This window comes from Hippopotamus amphibius, chromosome 3, assembly GCF_030028045.1.
Source record: "Hippopotamus amphibius kiboko isolate mHipAmp2 chromosome 3, mHipAmp2.hap2, whole genome shotgun sequence".
Classification (NCBI taxonomy): domain Eukaryota; kingdom Metazoa; phylum Chordata; class Mammalia; order Artiodactyla; family Hippopotamidae; genus Hippopotamus; species Hippopotamus amphibius.
The window spans coordinates 83,973,076-83,989,263 of record NC_080188.1 but is presented as its reverse complement, the minus strand read 5'-3'; the positions used below and the strand labels follow the sequence as shown (position 1 = coordinate 83,989,263).

Here is a 16,188-nt window from a genome sequence, read left to right as displayed (position 1 = left end):
CAAGTGACTTTCACATTTTGCCCTGTTGCTCTCGAGAGCAGTCACACAAAGAAGGGACAGCTGGGGGCACAGAGGACACCCTCAACAAACGTGGATGAGTCTCCTGGCAGAAAGCTGATGGACACAGTCATTTGAAATCTCCTCATTTCTGCTATTTCCTAATGAACTAAGCTAATTGCTACAGATAATTCAGATATCAATAATGGACAGAGCTCATGCTTATCTCAAAGGAGAAAGAAAAACCCAGATCCATGTTTTTCCAATCTGGTAGTAATTTTTAATAACACTCTAGATAAAATCTGAACTGTTTTAGTCATTTTAGTAAGCAAGTCCTCATTCATGTAGTTTACATATAATTGGGTCAGAATGGACTTCGTTACAACTACTGATAGAAAGATCCCTACCAGACCAAGACTGACCGTTAACGAAGGATGCTAGGACTTTATCGCAGCTCTCAAATTTAACCAGAACCCTTCCTGCTTCGTCTCATCCACGGGCCACTCCAGGTAGGTCTTGGTATTCATGATCTTCCGCAGCTTACAGAAGCGCTGGGGGATGGCCTTCCTCTCAATGGGCTCCAGCAGAATGAGAATGACAGCGTCATTGTTCTCATCAAAGAGACGAAAATGGGAGAAGTCCAACTCGTACTTGCACCACTCGCTCTTCACAAAGTTCTCAGAAAGCACAAAGATGGTTTTGTGGCTCTTTTCGATGGAGTCAATGATGTTGTCAATGATCCACTTGCCGGGAATGAAGTCCCGCTTATGAAGGCACAACTTAAAGGGCGGGTCGAAGTGCTCCAGCTCCTGGACCATGAGGTCCTCCACCCAGTAGGAATCCCGTTCACTGTAGGACACAAAGGCGTCATAGCAGACGTCCCTGCGGGGAGCCTTCCTGGGCTTCCTCTTGGCCTGCAGCCAGGCCCACAGCATCCTCAGGTACCACAGTCCGTGGAAACGGTGGCACAGGACCCCCGTGAGCAGGAGCAACAGGAGAAGGGCACAGCACACGGCAGACACCACGGCGGCCCGGTGGCATTCAGAAAGTGAGAGCCGGGTGTCCTGCACCCGCTGGCCCCGCACGTGGGAGGGAGAGTCACACAGGTAGTCTTCTGGCCAGTCGGTCAGGAGCTGGGCCAGTGCCTGCTGCCCCTGCGTGAAAGACAGGAAGTCACAGGAGCAAATGAAGTTGTTGCCACCAGCTTCCAACGTCTTCAGTTTTTGAAAAGAATCAAGTTGCTCCTTAGAGAAAGTATTTATTATATTTCTGCTGATTCTCAGGACTAATAACACGGGTAAGCAGGAGGCCTCTGGTAGAGTCTTCAACTTATTTCTGGAAATATAAAGTTCTTTGAGTTGTGGCAAAACCAAAGAAAATGCATCAAGATTGTTATTGCTAATGTCTAAAACTTCCAGTGTCTGGGGAATGCAACGGGTTACATTGTGTATTCTTGTGCTGGATAAGTTCAAATATTTCATTCTCCCTGGCCACTGACAAGTTTCAGGCATTGAATGAAAAGAATTCCTACTGATATCAAGGTTCGTCAGGTTTTTCAGAGTAAGCAAGATTTCTCCAGTTTTTTCTAATGATCTCAAACGATTCTGCCTTAAAATTAAGGTATGTAGGAAGGGCCAGGCATGCTCACAGGCTGAGTTTTTCAAGGTCTCTTCGGACATTATGTTTTCACTGAGATCCAAATGTTCTAATGATTTTAAATGTTGTGACAGTAAACAAGGAACCAGAAAAACCTTACTGTTTTCTATTGTGACTCTTTTAACTTTTCCTGTGAGTGAATATATACTACTCAGATCATGATATAAGAAAAACTGTGGGATATGCAACTTCCGGATTGTTAATGTCTCCACGTTACCTAGGTATTTAATTTTATCCAAAGGAAATGTGCTAAAATCACCAAGTCCATCATGGGTACAGTCATCAAACTCTACTTCTAAGACTCCACAGACATAATTAAACAGTTTCACAACTTCAATAAAACTGTCATCGGTGATGCGCACATTTCTAAATGTAACCTTTTTAATCGATGTATTCGTTTCATTGATGGATACTTCTGAAAAATGGAAAGTGTCCAAATCAGTGTCTCTCAGTTCTAAATATTCTAAGGAACTTAAAACATCTGCAAGAATCTCCAGCAGTAACACAGGCTGCTTCAGATGAAGAATCAGGTCGCTGATGTTCTGGATGGACTTTAAACTCTTCGGAGCATATATCTGCAGATTTGGAGCACTAATCTCAAGTTCTTCAAGAAAAGTTAGCCCAGCGAAATCCTTTTCCTGAATCTCGGTGAAGCCGTCACTATTTCCCACTTTCAGGATTCGCAGATTTGGGAGATGAGAAAAAAGAGATGTTTCCCCGAGTGTTTTGTATACATTTCCCAGTAAGTTTAAGAATTTCAAGGCAGAAAGGGACCTGAACCAGGAGGAGGAGAAGTCAGATAAGCGATTATAGGATAAGTCCAAATATTCAAGACTCCTCAGAGAAGAAAAAGAATCTTCCTCCATTGTGTGAATTTCATTGGCCCTCAGCCTCAGAGTCTTGAGGTTCACACAGCTCCGCAGGTCGCTGTTGCCGACAAAGGTGATCTCGTTGTTGGACAGGTCAAGGCTTTTCACAGCTGCCGTGAGCCCGGAGGGGATGGAGTTTAAAGATCTGGAGCGGCCATCGCAGACGCCAGTGGGGTCACAAGACAGAGAAGAAGCCTGATCAGAGGCTCCTTCCTTGGGGAGGCTGATTACAGACCCCAAGACCCACACTGTCCACAAAGCACTTGGCATTGTCCAGTGATGCAACCTATGGAGAAAAGAGGTTCAGATGAGTGATTGTGTTTGACAGCATAGCTTAATTCCAGTTCTTGAGAAATGTTTTGTATGATGTAAAACACACACGCACGCACAAACCAAGAAATAACTGACAGGGAAATGGAATGTATGAATGAGGATAAAAATGAATTCCCTGACACATCCAGCAACACTAACACGGAAAGATTACCACTGAGCGCAGTACCCTGTGGGAATACGGAGCAGGACCAAACGTGGGTGGAAAGATGCGTACATGAGTGATGGAGGATGAAAAAGCAAGCAGTTTAAGAAAAGAGCTAGACTTAACCATGTGGATTTACAGCCTCCTATTCAGCTCTTATACTACAGCATGCCTCTTGCCTGCCCCGATGCCCCCATGGTTAGAGATCCCACAGGGCCAAACCACAGCCCTCCTTGAACAACTTTCACTGAATGCAGCTCCAGAAGGAACACGCTCTTTAACCAAAACAAAAAGTTCCAATGCTTGTCAACCTGTCTTACACTTCGGACTGGCAGGCAGGTGGGATGCTGAGAAGCCTAGGCAGAGCAAGGTGGTTTGCTGGGCTGAGAAACAATCAGACCATCAGAACCTTCTCTTCCTGCAGAGAACTAAGTGCAGGAAGCAGCGTTTGACTCAGCACATTTTTCAAAAGGTCATTTTGAGGAAACAGTCAATAATATTACCTTTGCCAATACTTGCTTGTCTAAGGGTCAGTCTATTTCAGGGCTCTCTATTCTGATCCAACGTCTGTCTATCCTTGTGCCAGTAACACGTGATATTAAATATATGACATATCTTCATATCCAGGAGAATAAGGCCTTACTCCTTGTCCTTCTTTAAGTCAGTCTTGGTTACTCTTGTCAAGTCTTGGCCCTTTGCATATTCTTATAAATTGCAGAATCAGCTTATCAGTTTCAAAAACAAAACCCATGCTTTTCATTGGCAATGCCATGAATCTGTAGATAGCTTGGGCACTACTGACATCACTACAATATTGAATCTTTCAGTCCATGAACATGATATATCTTTCCATTTATTTGGGTCTTCTTTAACACAATAATATCTTATGGTTTTCTACACAGAGTTCTTGAGCATATTTTGTGAGATTTATTCCTAGGCATTTGATACTTTTAAAGTTTTGAAAATAGTATTACAGTTATATGTGGCATATACCTAGAGAGAGAGAGAGAGAGAGAAATTCAATTAAATTTTCCATACTTACCATGCATTGAGCAACTTTGCAAAAGTAATTCAGCAGTTTCACAGTTTGTAGATTCCTTTTTATTTTCTACATACATAAACATATCATCCAGGTATAATGATGGTTTTACTTCCTTTTTCCAATCCTTACACCTTTACTTCATTTTCTTGATTAGTGAATGTCGAATTTTACCAAATTCTTTTTTTTCTTCCTATAACTATTGAGATAATAACATTTCCTCCTTTACTTTGTTAATAACTATTGATAACTATATGGATAAATTTCAGTGTTAAAGCAACCTTGCATTTTTAAAATATACCCACATTTGTCTGGATGTATTATCCTTTTTATATGTCGCTGGACTTTACTTATAATATTTTGCTTAGAATTTCTGACTTTACTTATAATATTTTGCTTAGAATTTCTGAATCTATATTCAGAAGTAAAATTGCCCTATAAATCTCCTTTCTCCTAATGTCCTCACATGGTAGAATTTACCAATGCCACCTTCTGGGCCTACAGTTTTTGTTGTTGTTTGTTTTTGTTAAATACATTAGCAGCTACGGAATCATTCAGATTTTCTTTTTATTCTTTTGTCCGTTGTGTTTTTCAAGGAATTTATTATTTTTCTCTAAATTTTCAAATTCACTGACATAGTTAACTTATATCCTCTTCTTATTGTAATGTCTACAGGACCTCTATTCTGTTTCTTAGATGAGTTATTTGTGCATGCTTTCCTTCTCAACTGTCTTACCAGAGGTTTATCATTTTTATTAGCATTTTCGAAAAACCAACTCCTCACTCTACAGAACCTCTCATTATTTCTATTTCATTAATTTCTACCATTATATTACTATTTACTTCCTTCTGCTTTCTCTAGATTTATTTTACTGTTCTCATTCTGATTTCCTAAGATAGATGCTTCCTCATTAATTTTCAGCCATTCTTCATCTCTAATATATCCATTTCAGGTCATGAATTTTCATCTAAGCACTAGTCCAGCTGTATCAGCCATGTCTCTTTCTCTTCTGTTCTTTTCATACTTCTGTCTCTACAAGTTTCAGTCTAGATATCTTCTGATCTATTTTCTAGTTTCTTTTTCTTTCTTTAGCTATGTTTAATTTACTGTTAAATCCATCCACTGTTTCTAAATTTTTTGATTATTACAGTTTTCATCTATACAATTTCTATTTGGTTCCTTTTCACATCTGCTATGTCATTTTTATAGTTTCGAATTCTCTGCCAAAATTTTCGATTTTGTCTTTTATCACTTTGAACACAGTAAGCACAGTGTGACAGGCTGCAGAGCACTTCTGACAGCCTTAGAAGCCCCAGAGCTAAATGTTAAGGTCTGGGGCAGTCATGGATGGGATAGATAAGGCTGAACTAGAGGAACATAAGTCTTCACAGAGGCTGCATCACAGCTTTGATTCACCTGGATGGCTCAGGCAGCATCAATTTCTGAATATGGACTAAGATTATTTCTGGAACACTAGTGCTCATGGGTACCTAGGAAAACTTTCTCCATAAGAATATAACATCATCCTAGGCCTTAGATTTCTTTCTACAGTTTTTCAAATAGAATGTTCAGTAAAAAATAAACACCAACCAGCCACTAATGAAAGCAAGGTAATAAGCATGAGAAGAGCAGACAATAGAAACTAACCCATAGAGGCCACAGATCTAGCATTGTCCCCACCTCTAAAACTGATGGGGTTAAAATGAGACGGTTATTGCTGTTTGATACTATCTCCATCTCACTGTCTTTCTGCTTAATCGGTTGTTGAAAAAAAATCCTCTTAGTATAATTGTACTGGACAACCAAAATTTACTTGATTTTTCCACTTTGTAAGACATTGGACAAATCTTAAGAAATGTATACCAATTTCTGGCTAAGATGTAAAGTCAAATATGTCCATTTTTTATTTTTCCTAGCTTTTTCTCTGTAAAAGGTAAAGCTCACAAGAGCAGAGATCTTGGGCTACTGCATACAACTATTATATGATACCTACTGCATGTTGGGTTTTCAACAAAAAATAATTACTGATGATGCCAAGACTATGGTTAACAAGTTGACATGCTAGGTCAGAATTACTTGTATCTCCTCCCATTTCCCCAATACGGTACAGCAAGGGGCAGAGAACTCCTCAATGTAAGACACTGAGAAAGGGAAGGGCGATGGCTCAAGTTCGACGGAGTGGAGTCAGATCTAATGAAGGTTGTGGATCTGCCCAAAGCATAAAAATCATCTGCTTAAAGAATTCAGAAAGTTGCCAGAGTGGTGAGGAATTATCGGTCCCAGGCTCAGGATAGGATGGAAGTCTGAGGAGTAAGCCTGGCGTTAGAGGTGACTTAGCTGAGAGGAAGTTGAAGCCCTGTGGCCCAGAGTGAAATCAGGACCAGACATCCACTTTGGGGCAAGGGCTGAGATGCCTGGGTGAAGCCGGGCTGGAGAAGGACTCACAGCCCCACGCATGGTAGAGAAGTGAAAGTGGGCTCTCCATTAAAGCCAAGCCAGGGAGGCACTTCCTAGGTGGCGCAGTGGTTTAGAATCCGCCTGCCAGTGCAGGGGACAAGTGTTTGAGCCCTGGTCCAGGAAGATCCCACATGCCGAAGAGCAACGAAGCCCATGCGCCACAACCATTGAACCTGCGCCCTAGAGCCCGTGAGCCACAACTATTGAGCCTGTGTGCCGCAACTACTGAAGCCCATGTGCCTAGAGCCCGTGCTCTGCAACAAGAGAAGCCACTGCAATGAGGAGCCCATGCACCACAGCAAAGAGTAGCCCCCATTCGCTGCAGCTAGAGAAAGCCCGCATGCAGCAACGAAGACCCAACACAGCCAATAAATAAATAAATTTAAAAAAAAAAAAAAGGTAAGAGCGGGGAAAAGGCTATACCTTCTGTGAACAGAGACCTCAAAAATCTCTGCCCTCTGACCCAGGGTCTCCACCTGGCTAGAAGCCAGCCTCCTAGAGATCTCCCATTAGAAATCAGAACCCAGGCCTGCCACATATGCTGGTGTGGATCCAAGTACTAAAAGACATAAGAACTAAGAATTTTTCAGAAGTGAAAAAAAAAACATAAGTTCACAAATTATAAATGCGTATTGAATCCCAAGCAAAAAAAGAATAGAAATTCCTCATGTAGCCTCAACAATGGAATATTAGCCTCACAGTTCTGAGAAAACACACCTGTTAGTCTAGACATCTACACACACTTAAATAACCATCCAAGAGTAAAGACAAGACATTTTCAGACATTCAAAACCTAAAAAAGAATTTTATCCATAGACCCTCATTGAAAGAAGTATCCCAAAACATATGTTCTTCAGCACATGGAAAATAAACCTGGTAAGAGTAGGCAACAAAAAGCAACAATTGGATTTTTTTTTTTTTTTAAGTAATGATAGGTAAGAAAGAAAGCCCTCAGAAACTCTGACAAGGCTTTTCCGCATGAGGGAAAAGTAATGTAAATTTTAAATGGCAATGTGCAGATAAAAAAATTTTTTTTTGACAAGCAAATCTATTTGGGAGGAGTAAAAACAACTTAGATTTACTAAAGGATTTTTATGAGGAGGCCACACCCAGGATGCAACATACCGTAAACTATGCTCAATCACTAAAATCAAAACAAGATAGTTAACCAACCAAGTCAAATTCTTATGTAAAACAAGAAAAAACTAACTGATGGCTTAGAAACTTCCAAAACGTGGTGTCGGGTTCAGGCAATTTCCGTAAAATGGGTACATTACAAAAAGTTTAAAGACAGAAATGTCTTCTGTTCAGAACAGATAGAAACAAAATACTGGCGAATAAGTCATCGATAAAGATCTGAGTAAGAGTGCAGGCCGCGCAGCGAAACCTTCTGCAAGGTTACAGGCATCTCACCGAATTGTTTACACCCAGAACAATTTCTCTTTCTCTCTCTCTCTCTCTTTCTCTCTCTTTCCCAGCCCCACCTCCCCCTTCTCCCCTTTTTTTTCCAAACAGGAAAAAACATTATCCTGGCTGGCATCGAAGTTCTATGCACAAGTTCTCATTTACAGAGGCTGAAAAAGTTTTAAGGGCGTGAAGCCCATCCCGGCGCAGAGACCAGGCTCGGAGTAGGGGAGCGAGAGTCCTGGGCAGATCAGTGCTGACCTCGTCCACTTCTGAGCCCTGCTGGCGAAATCCCACCTTTGGAAGCTGCGTCCGAGCGGTGAGCAGTGAACGCAGACGCACAGCCAGCAGGACGGACCTATGCAACACTGAACGCCTCTACCTGACCCTCGCCACCACCGCTCCGAGGGAAGGGGGCGGGGGCGGCCCTTCGGGGAACCGGAGCCACCGGCCATCCCGTCTTCAGGAACGCGACCGCCTGCAGCCCGGAGCCCGCGGGGGCTCCCCCGCGGCGCCCCCCCGGAGGCTGGAGGGCGCTGGGCCGCGCCGCGGACCGCGGGCACCAGCACGCCAAGGGCTGCGCAAACCTCGAGCGCGCCCCCGTCCCTTTTCCCGCGGCCCCCGCTTCTCCCCGGGACCGGCCTTGGCGGGGCGGGTGTCCACATTCCCGTGCGGGGCCGCGCACACGGGGCTGCGAGAGCGTCGACGGCCTCGGGGCCGGGTGCGCCCCCCTCCACCCGGCCCGCGCCGGACTCCTGGGGGCCCGGGTACCGCCGACTGAGAAGCGGGGGTGCGCGGCGCCCGCGTCCGCGCCTCCGCCACCCTGGGGCCCTGCCTGCCCGGCCGCCCGCCTGCCCGGCCCGGGGAGGGCTGGAGCTGACATGCCCGCCGAGCGTCGTTACGGCCCGACGTACCTGGAGACCGCGCAGTCGCCGCCAGGCCGCGCCTTCTGCCGCCTCCGGCCCGGACCAGCCCGCGCCCCGGAAGAGCGCGCGGGGACGGTGCGCGCGGCCGGTGCCCACTCCTCCTAGGTGCGGGGACCGCCCGTTCCGCGGAGCGCGCCTGGCACCTGGGACCCCGGGGCCCGCCGCCGCCCTTCCTCGCGGGCTCCGTCGGGTGACCGTGACCCTGGTGCTGCCCCCAGCGCCACCTGGTGCCGCCCCCACCGCCACCTGGTGCCTGGCCGGGTAGGAGGAGGGCACTGGGGCCTGGGTGGGAGGAGATGCTTAAGGCCTCCGCGTGGGATTCCCCCAGCACAGAGTTCGATTTCGAAACCAACAAGAAGGCTTATTACCCAACCACTATTTTCTTGAAGCCTCGGGCACACAAAGCCTTTTATTACCCTGAAACACGCAGTTTTTAAACTCCACCTCTCCTTTCCTCTCCATCCTTGGACGCCCAAATTCAGGCTCTCGAATCACGCCTCTCATCCAGCCCCTTCCCCCAGGCCCTTTTCAACACAATTTCCCGGTCAATATATCTCCAGGGTCCACTTCCACCCGCAAAACTATGCTCTCCTGGATTAAAATAACTCACCAATCACTATCCAAACCGACGCAGCAAGATTTTGCCTGAAGAGCAGATAAGCACAGCCCAGATTTTTTTTTTTAATTTCAATCTTGTGGAGGTCCCCTGGTGGTGCACTGACTTTCGGCACCCACCTCCCATCCCCGCTCTCACCATGAAAAGATGTGCGCTCCACTTATGTCTAAGATTTTGAACCTAAGTCCTTCCATTTGTGCATTTCCACCCGTTTCTCAAAGTGAGTAATTCCCAAAACAGTCTTAAATTGGCTTTCTTCATTGCCACAGAAACTAGTGAGGCATGTTTGTAAGGGAAACAAGCTACCTTTTCACAATTAAGCTGCCTTAATATCCATAAACTACCTTTTATTTTCACAATTACAGTTGCCCTTCCCAAATTGAGACTGGAGGCTGAAGAAGCATTCTGGTTCCTCTTTGACACAGGAGGAAATGCCATGCAAATTCTACGTGGCAGAATTGAAAGCTGAAACCAGAATTTTAACCCTAGACCCAGGGTTCTTTCAATTACCCTGTTCCACATGCCTAGTCCTCATTAAAAGCTCCAACCTCAGGCAACCTTAATCTACAGGCACGAATGTGAACTTGAGAGGGTGAAGTCTGGTTTTCTCTACAGTTTACTGATTACCGTGTGGACATTTCTCTTGCATTCCTGATCATCCCAGCTCTCTTGCATTCTTGATCATCCCGGCTCTCCAGCGGTCTGAAGGACTTCCTTCTTATTACTTCAAAATCTCCCCCTCTCTTCCTTGTGATTTCTCAAATATGTGTCCTTGAGAAAACTTCTTTCCAACTTTTTTGCCCTGCAGCTAGAAACCGCTGTTCTTTCTGTATATATCTTTTCTAGTTGAGCTACCTAGATTGATTGTTATTGCTTTGTAATCCCAAAGTCGATTAGCGTATTCTGGCAAAATTAAGTAGAAATCACGTGCTTACCCACAACTTATTACCAGTGGCATCTCCATACAGGGAAGATTTCTCTACACTCTCAGCAAAGCTATTAGCACCTTCTACTCAGGCACAACCTTATATATATTCAGTTCTTCACATTTTCAAAGCGCTTTCACATAAATCTTCTCACCTGAGTCTGATAATAACACATGAAGTAAATACTTCTGATGTTATTCCACCTTCAGTTCAAGTGATTAAAGAACTTGCCTCAAGTTATGTGCCTCACAGCCAAGGGGCAAATTCCAGGTAAGACTCCAAAACGCCTTAGCTTCTTTTCAGTGTGATATAAAACCTTCTCTAACTCTCTACATAACTTTTTTTTAAGTCAGAAAATGAACACAATATGAAAAGATATTTGGTAAAAAGTAACTCTCGTGGTATCTATATTTTTGAGAATCTGTTTGAAATTCTAAAACAAAATTATCAAAAAACACAGTCTGTGTCTTCTTCACATAAAATATTTTGTAATAGTTAAAGAAAAGAAATACATCTGTCAAAAATCACTTAATAAAAACCTGCTGTAATCCTTGCACTAATATACAGATCTTTGTACACACTCATTCTTCAAAATATTTATACTTTGAACAGATGTCAATAACATCTGTAATTTTTGACAAATTATTTAATAGTGCCTATGCAAAATGATAATAATAAAACTCTAAATCAACATAAAGCTGAGTTTTGAAAACAGAGAACTTTTAATTTTATAGATATTCTTCTTTGAATAACTAGAATTATTCTTAAACTCAGATCCTTCCTGCCGGGAATGGCCTTTTTCTCAATGGGCTCTGTTAGGTGAACCAACAGGGGTTGTGAAAGAATTCACAGACATATTAGCAAGGAAAGAAAAGAAAGTTTTAATTCACTTTCCAAGGGAGGAAAGGGACCAGACGCATAGAGTGGCATCGACCCCCAAGGGTAGGGGCTTGAGTCTTTTATCGAGCTTTAAGGGCAAGTTGCAGGAAAGAGGGGGTGAGCTCGTGTCTGTTCTGGTCCATAGCAGTGTCGGGCTGGCTGTATCTCTATAGGGTGTGGTTTCGCTGAGAATAATCCTGCTGTCTACGGCAATTTTCCAGTTCTAGGGTGTCTGAAAGAGACTTCATAGGGGCCCTTGACAGGTGTTACTCCATTTTGAATCATATTGGGTGGGTTTACAGGCTCCATCAGAATGAGAACGACAGCATCATCGTTCTCATCAAAGAGACGAAAATGGGAGAAGTCCAGCTCGTACTTGCACCACTCACTCTTCACAAAGTTCTCAGAAAGCACAAAGATGGTCTTGTGGCTCTTTTCGATGGAGTCAATGATGTTGTCAATGATCCACTTGCCGGGAATGAAGTCCCGCTTATGAAGGCACAACTTAAAGGGCGGGTCGAAGTGCTCCAGCTCCTGGACCATGAGGTCCTCCACCCAGTAGGAATCCCGTTCACTGTAGGACACAAAGGCGTCATAGCAGATGTCCCTGCGGGGAGCCTTCCTGGGCTTCCTCTTGGCCTGCAACCAGGCCCACAGCATCCTCAGGTACCACAGTCCGTGGAAACGGTGGCACAGGACCCCCGTGAGCAGGAGCAACAGGAGAAGGGCACAGCACACGGCAGACACCATGGCGGCCTGGTGGCATTCAGAAAGTGAGAGCCGGGTGTCCTGCACCCGCTGGCCCCGCACGTGGGAGGGAGAGTCACACAGGTAGTCTTCTGGCCAGTCGGTCAGGAGCTGGGCCAGTACCCACTGCCCCTGCGTGAAAGACAGGAAGTCACAGGAGCAAATGAGCTTGTTGCCACCAGCTTCCAACGTCTTCAGTTTTTGAAAAGAATCAAGTTGCTCCTTAGAGAAAGTTTTATTTTCCTGCTTACTTTCAAAGAAGAAGGAAGCATCTGGGAGGGCCTTCAACATGTGCCTGAAAATGTAAAATTCTTTAAGATGTGACAAAATAGGGACTTACCTGGTGGCGCAGTGATTAAGAATCCACTAGTGCAGAGGACACAGGTTCGAGCCCTGGTCCAGGAAGATCCCACATGCCTCTGAGCAACTAAGCCCGTGCGCCACAACTACTGAGGCTGCGCTCTAGAGCCTGCAAGCCACAACTATTGAGCCCATGTGCCACAACTACTGAAGCCGTGATTAGAGCCCATGCTCCACAACAAGAGAAGCCACGGCAATGAGAAGCCCGTGCACCACAACAAAAAGTAGCCCCCGCTCACCACAACGAGAGAAAGCCCATGCAAAGCAAAGAAGACCCAGCACAGCCCAAAACAAACTAAATAAATAAATAAATAAATCTTAAAAAAAAAAGATGTGACAAAATAAAAGACTATATTGCTAATATCTAATATGCCTAGTGTCTGGGAAACACTGAGCATTAGAGAACACCTTTCAGAGTGAAATTGACCTCTTCATATGTGATTACAAGATACAAATTCCCAGTTACAATATATGTAAGTTCTGGGAATATAATGTACAACATGGTGACTACAGTTAGTAATACTGTTCTTATACCTTTAAAAGTTGCTAAGAGAGCAGATCTTAAAAGTTCTCATCAGAAGGAAAAAATTGTAACTATGTGAAGTGATGGATTTCAACTAAATTTATTGTGATAATTATTTCATACTATAGATACATATATCAAATCATGTTATACACCTTAAACTAACACAATGCTACATGTCAATCATATCTCAATAAAACGGTGTAGGGGACACATTGAGATACCACTACATACCCACTAGAACAGCTAAAATTAAAGACTGACAATACCAAGTTGGTTAGGACGTAGAATAACTGAAACTCTCATCCATTGCTGCTGGCAATGCAAAATGATGCACCCACTTTGGGAAAGTTTGACAGTTTCTTATAAAATTAAATATGCACTTACTCAATGACCCAGCAATGTCAATCCTAGGTATTTACTCACGGAAAATGAAAAAATAACTCCACACAAAAGCATGTACTTTATTCAGTGCTAGAAATGACTCAAATATCTATCAATTCATGAACAGATAAATTGTTGTATGTGTATACAATAGACTACTACTCAACAATAAAAAGACAAAGCTACTGAGACGGGCAAGAATATGGATGATCTGAAAAGAATTACACTAAGTGAAAGATGTCAGACACAAACAAACACATACTATAGAATTCACTTAAATGAAATCTACGCAATCCATTTAGATTTAAATTCTACACCAAGCAAAACTATGACAGAAAGCAGAGTTAGCAGGGAGCCAGCTGGGGGAGGGGATTGATTGCATAGGGGCACATGGGGACTTTTGGGGGTGATGGATATGTTCTATATCATGATGGTGATGGTGGTTACATGATTGTATGTTTTTGTCAAGCTCATCAAACTATACTTTTTAGATAGATACATTTTATTATATATAACATCTCAATAAAACCGACTTTAAAAAATCTTCTTCTCTCCAAGAGCAAAGGATGGATATATCGGGCCTCCAAAATAGAGGAGTTAGGAAAATCCTTAGAAAAGTACAATCTTCCAAGACCGAATCAGGAAGAAATAGAAAATATGAACAGACCAATCACAAGTACTGAAATTGAGATTGTGATTAAAAATATCCCAGAAAAAAAAAAAAGCCCAGGGCCAGATGGATTCACAGGTGAATTCTATCAAACATTTACAGGAGAGCTAATACATATCTTTCTCAAATGCTTCCAAAATATAGCAGAAGGAGGAATTCTCCCAAACTCATTCTACGAGGCCACAATCACCCTGACTCCAAAAGTAGGCAAAGATGTCACAAAAAAAGAAAATTTCAGGCCAATATCACTGATGAATACAGATGCAAAAATCCTCCACAAAATACTAGCAAACAGAATCCAACAGCACATTACAAAGATCACACATCATGATCAAGTGGGGTTTATCCCTGGAATGCAAGGATTCTTCAATATACGCAAATCAATCAATGTGATACATCATATTAACAAATTAAAGGATAAAAACCATATGATCATCTCAATAGATGCAGAAAAAGCTTTTGACAAAATTCAACATCCATTTATGATAAAAATTGCCCAGAAAATGGGCATAGAAGGAAATTACCTCAACATAATAAAAGCCATATATGACAAACCAAAAGCCAACGTTGTTCTCAATGGTGAAAAACTGAAAACATTCCCTCTAAGAACAGGAACAAGACAAGGGTGCCCACTCTTACCACTATTATTCAACATAGTTTTGGAAGTGTTAGCCACAGCAATCAGAGAAGAAAATGAAATAAAAGGAATTCAAACTGGAAAAGAAGTAAAACTGTCACTCTTTGCAGATGACATGATATTATACGTAGAAAACCCTAAAGATGCTACCATAAAACTGCTAGCACTAATCAATGAATTTAGTAAAGTAGCAGGATACAAAATCAATGCACAGAAATCTCTTGCATTCCTATACACTAACAACGAAAGGGCAGAAAGAGAAATTAAGGAAACTCTCCCACTTACCATTGCAACCAAAAGAATAAAATACCTAGGAATAAACCTGCCTAAGGAGGCAAAAGAACTGTATGCAGAAAACTATAAGGCACTGATGAAAGAAATCACAGACAATACAAACAAATGGAGGAACATACCATGTTCTTGGATTGGAAGAATCAAGACTGTGAAAATGACTATCCTACCCAAAGCAATTTACAAATTCAACGCAATCCCTATTAAATTACCAATGGCATTTTTCACAGAACTAGAACAAGAAATCTTATGGTTTGTCTGGAAACGCAAAAGACCCCCGAATAGCCAAAGCAATCTTGAGAAGGAAAGACGGAGTTGGTGGAATCAGCCTCCCTGACCTCAAACTACACTGCAAGGCCACAGTGATCAAGACAGTATGGTACTGGCACAAAAACAGAAATATAGATCAATGGAACACAATAGAGAGCCCAGAGACAAACCCAAGCACATATGGGCACCTTATCTTTGACAAAGGAGGCAAGAATAGACAATGGAAAACAGACAGCCTCTTCAATAAGTGGTGCTGGGAAAATTAGACAGCTACACGTAAAAGAATGACATTAGAACACTTCCTAACACCATACACAAAAATAAACTCCAAATGGATTAAAGACCTAAATGTAAGGCCAGACACTATCAAACTCTTAGAGGAAAACATAGGCAGAACGCTCTATGACATACATCAAAGCAAGATCCTTTTTGACCCACCTTCTAGAATAAAGGAAATAAAAACAAAAATAAACAAATGGGACTTAATGAAACTTAAAAGCTTTTGCACAGCAAAAGAAACCATAAACAAGGCAAGAAGACAACCCTCAGAATGGGAGAAAATACTTGCCAACAAAGCAACGGACAAACGATTAACCTCCAAAATATACAAGCAGTTCATGCAGCTTAATACCAAAAAAACAGATAACCCAATCCACAAATGGGCGGAAGACCTAAATAGACATTTCTCCAAAGAAGACATGCAGATGGCCAACAAGCACATGAAAAGATGCTCAACATCACTCATCATTAGAGAAATGCAAGTCAAAGCCACAAGGTATCACCTCACACCAGTCAGAATGGCCATCATCACAAAATCTGGAAACAATAAATGTTGGAGAGGGTGTGGAGAAAAGGGAACTCTCCTGCACTGTTGGTGGGAATGTAAGTTAGTACAGCACTATGGAAAACAGTTTGGAGGTTCCTTAAAAAACTAAAAATAGAACTACCATTTGATCCAGTAATCCCACTACTGGGCATATACCCAGAGAAAACCATAATCCCAAAAGAAACATGTACCATAATGTTCATTGCAGCACTATTTACAATAAACAGGACATGGA

The 16,188-nt window shown here is 42.8% G+C and overlaps 2 protein-coding genes across 4 annotated transcripts; both read right to left on the bottom strand.

Annotated features, from left to right (window-relative positions):
* Positions 1–254: 254 nt before the first annotated feature.
* On the bottom strand, positions 255–8,985 carry TLR2 (toll like receptor 2). Of its 3 annotated transcripts, XM_057728307.1 has the most exons (3): positions 8,160–8,748; positions 3,501–3,990; positions 255–2,808 (listed from the first exon to the last, which is right to left on the bottom strand). In XM_057728307.1, exon 3 carries the CDS (start codon positions 2,790–2,792, stop codon positions 435–437), a length of 2,358 nt encoding a protein of 785 aa, XP_057584290.1. In that variant the 5' UTR covers positions 2,793–2,808; positions 3,501–3,990; positions 8,160–8,748; the 3' UTR covers positions 255–434. The 3 variants fall into 3 exon arrangements, with proteins under 3 accessions (XP_057584290.1, XP_057584292.1, XP_057584291.1); XM_057728309.1 differs by lacking the exons at positions 3,501–3,990; positions 8,160–8,748 and adding an exon at positions 8,813–8,985; XM_057728308.1 differs by lacking the exons at positions 3,501–3,990; positions 8,160–8,748 and adding an exon at positions 4,040–4,259.
* Positions 8,986–9,989: 1,004 nt separating this feature from the next.
* LOC130848479 (toll-like receptor 2) lies at positions 9,990–12,283 on the bottom strand. The gene is made up of 3 exons (XM_057726959.1): positions 11,546–12,283; positions 11,120–11,176; positions 9,990–10,004 (listed from the first exon to the last, which is right to left on the bottom strand). Exons 1-3 carry the CDS (start codon positions 12,281–12,283, stop codon positions 9,990–9,992), a joined length of 810 nt encoding a protein of 269 aa, XP_057582942.1.
* Between the last annotated feature and the right edge of the window lie 3,905 nt (positions 12,284–16,188).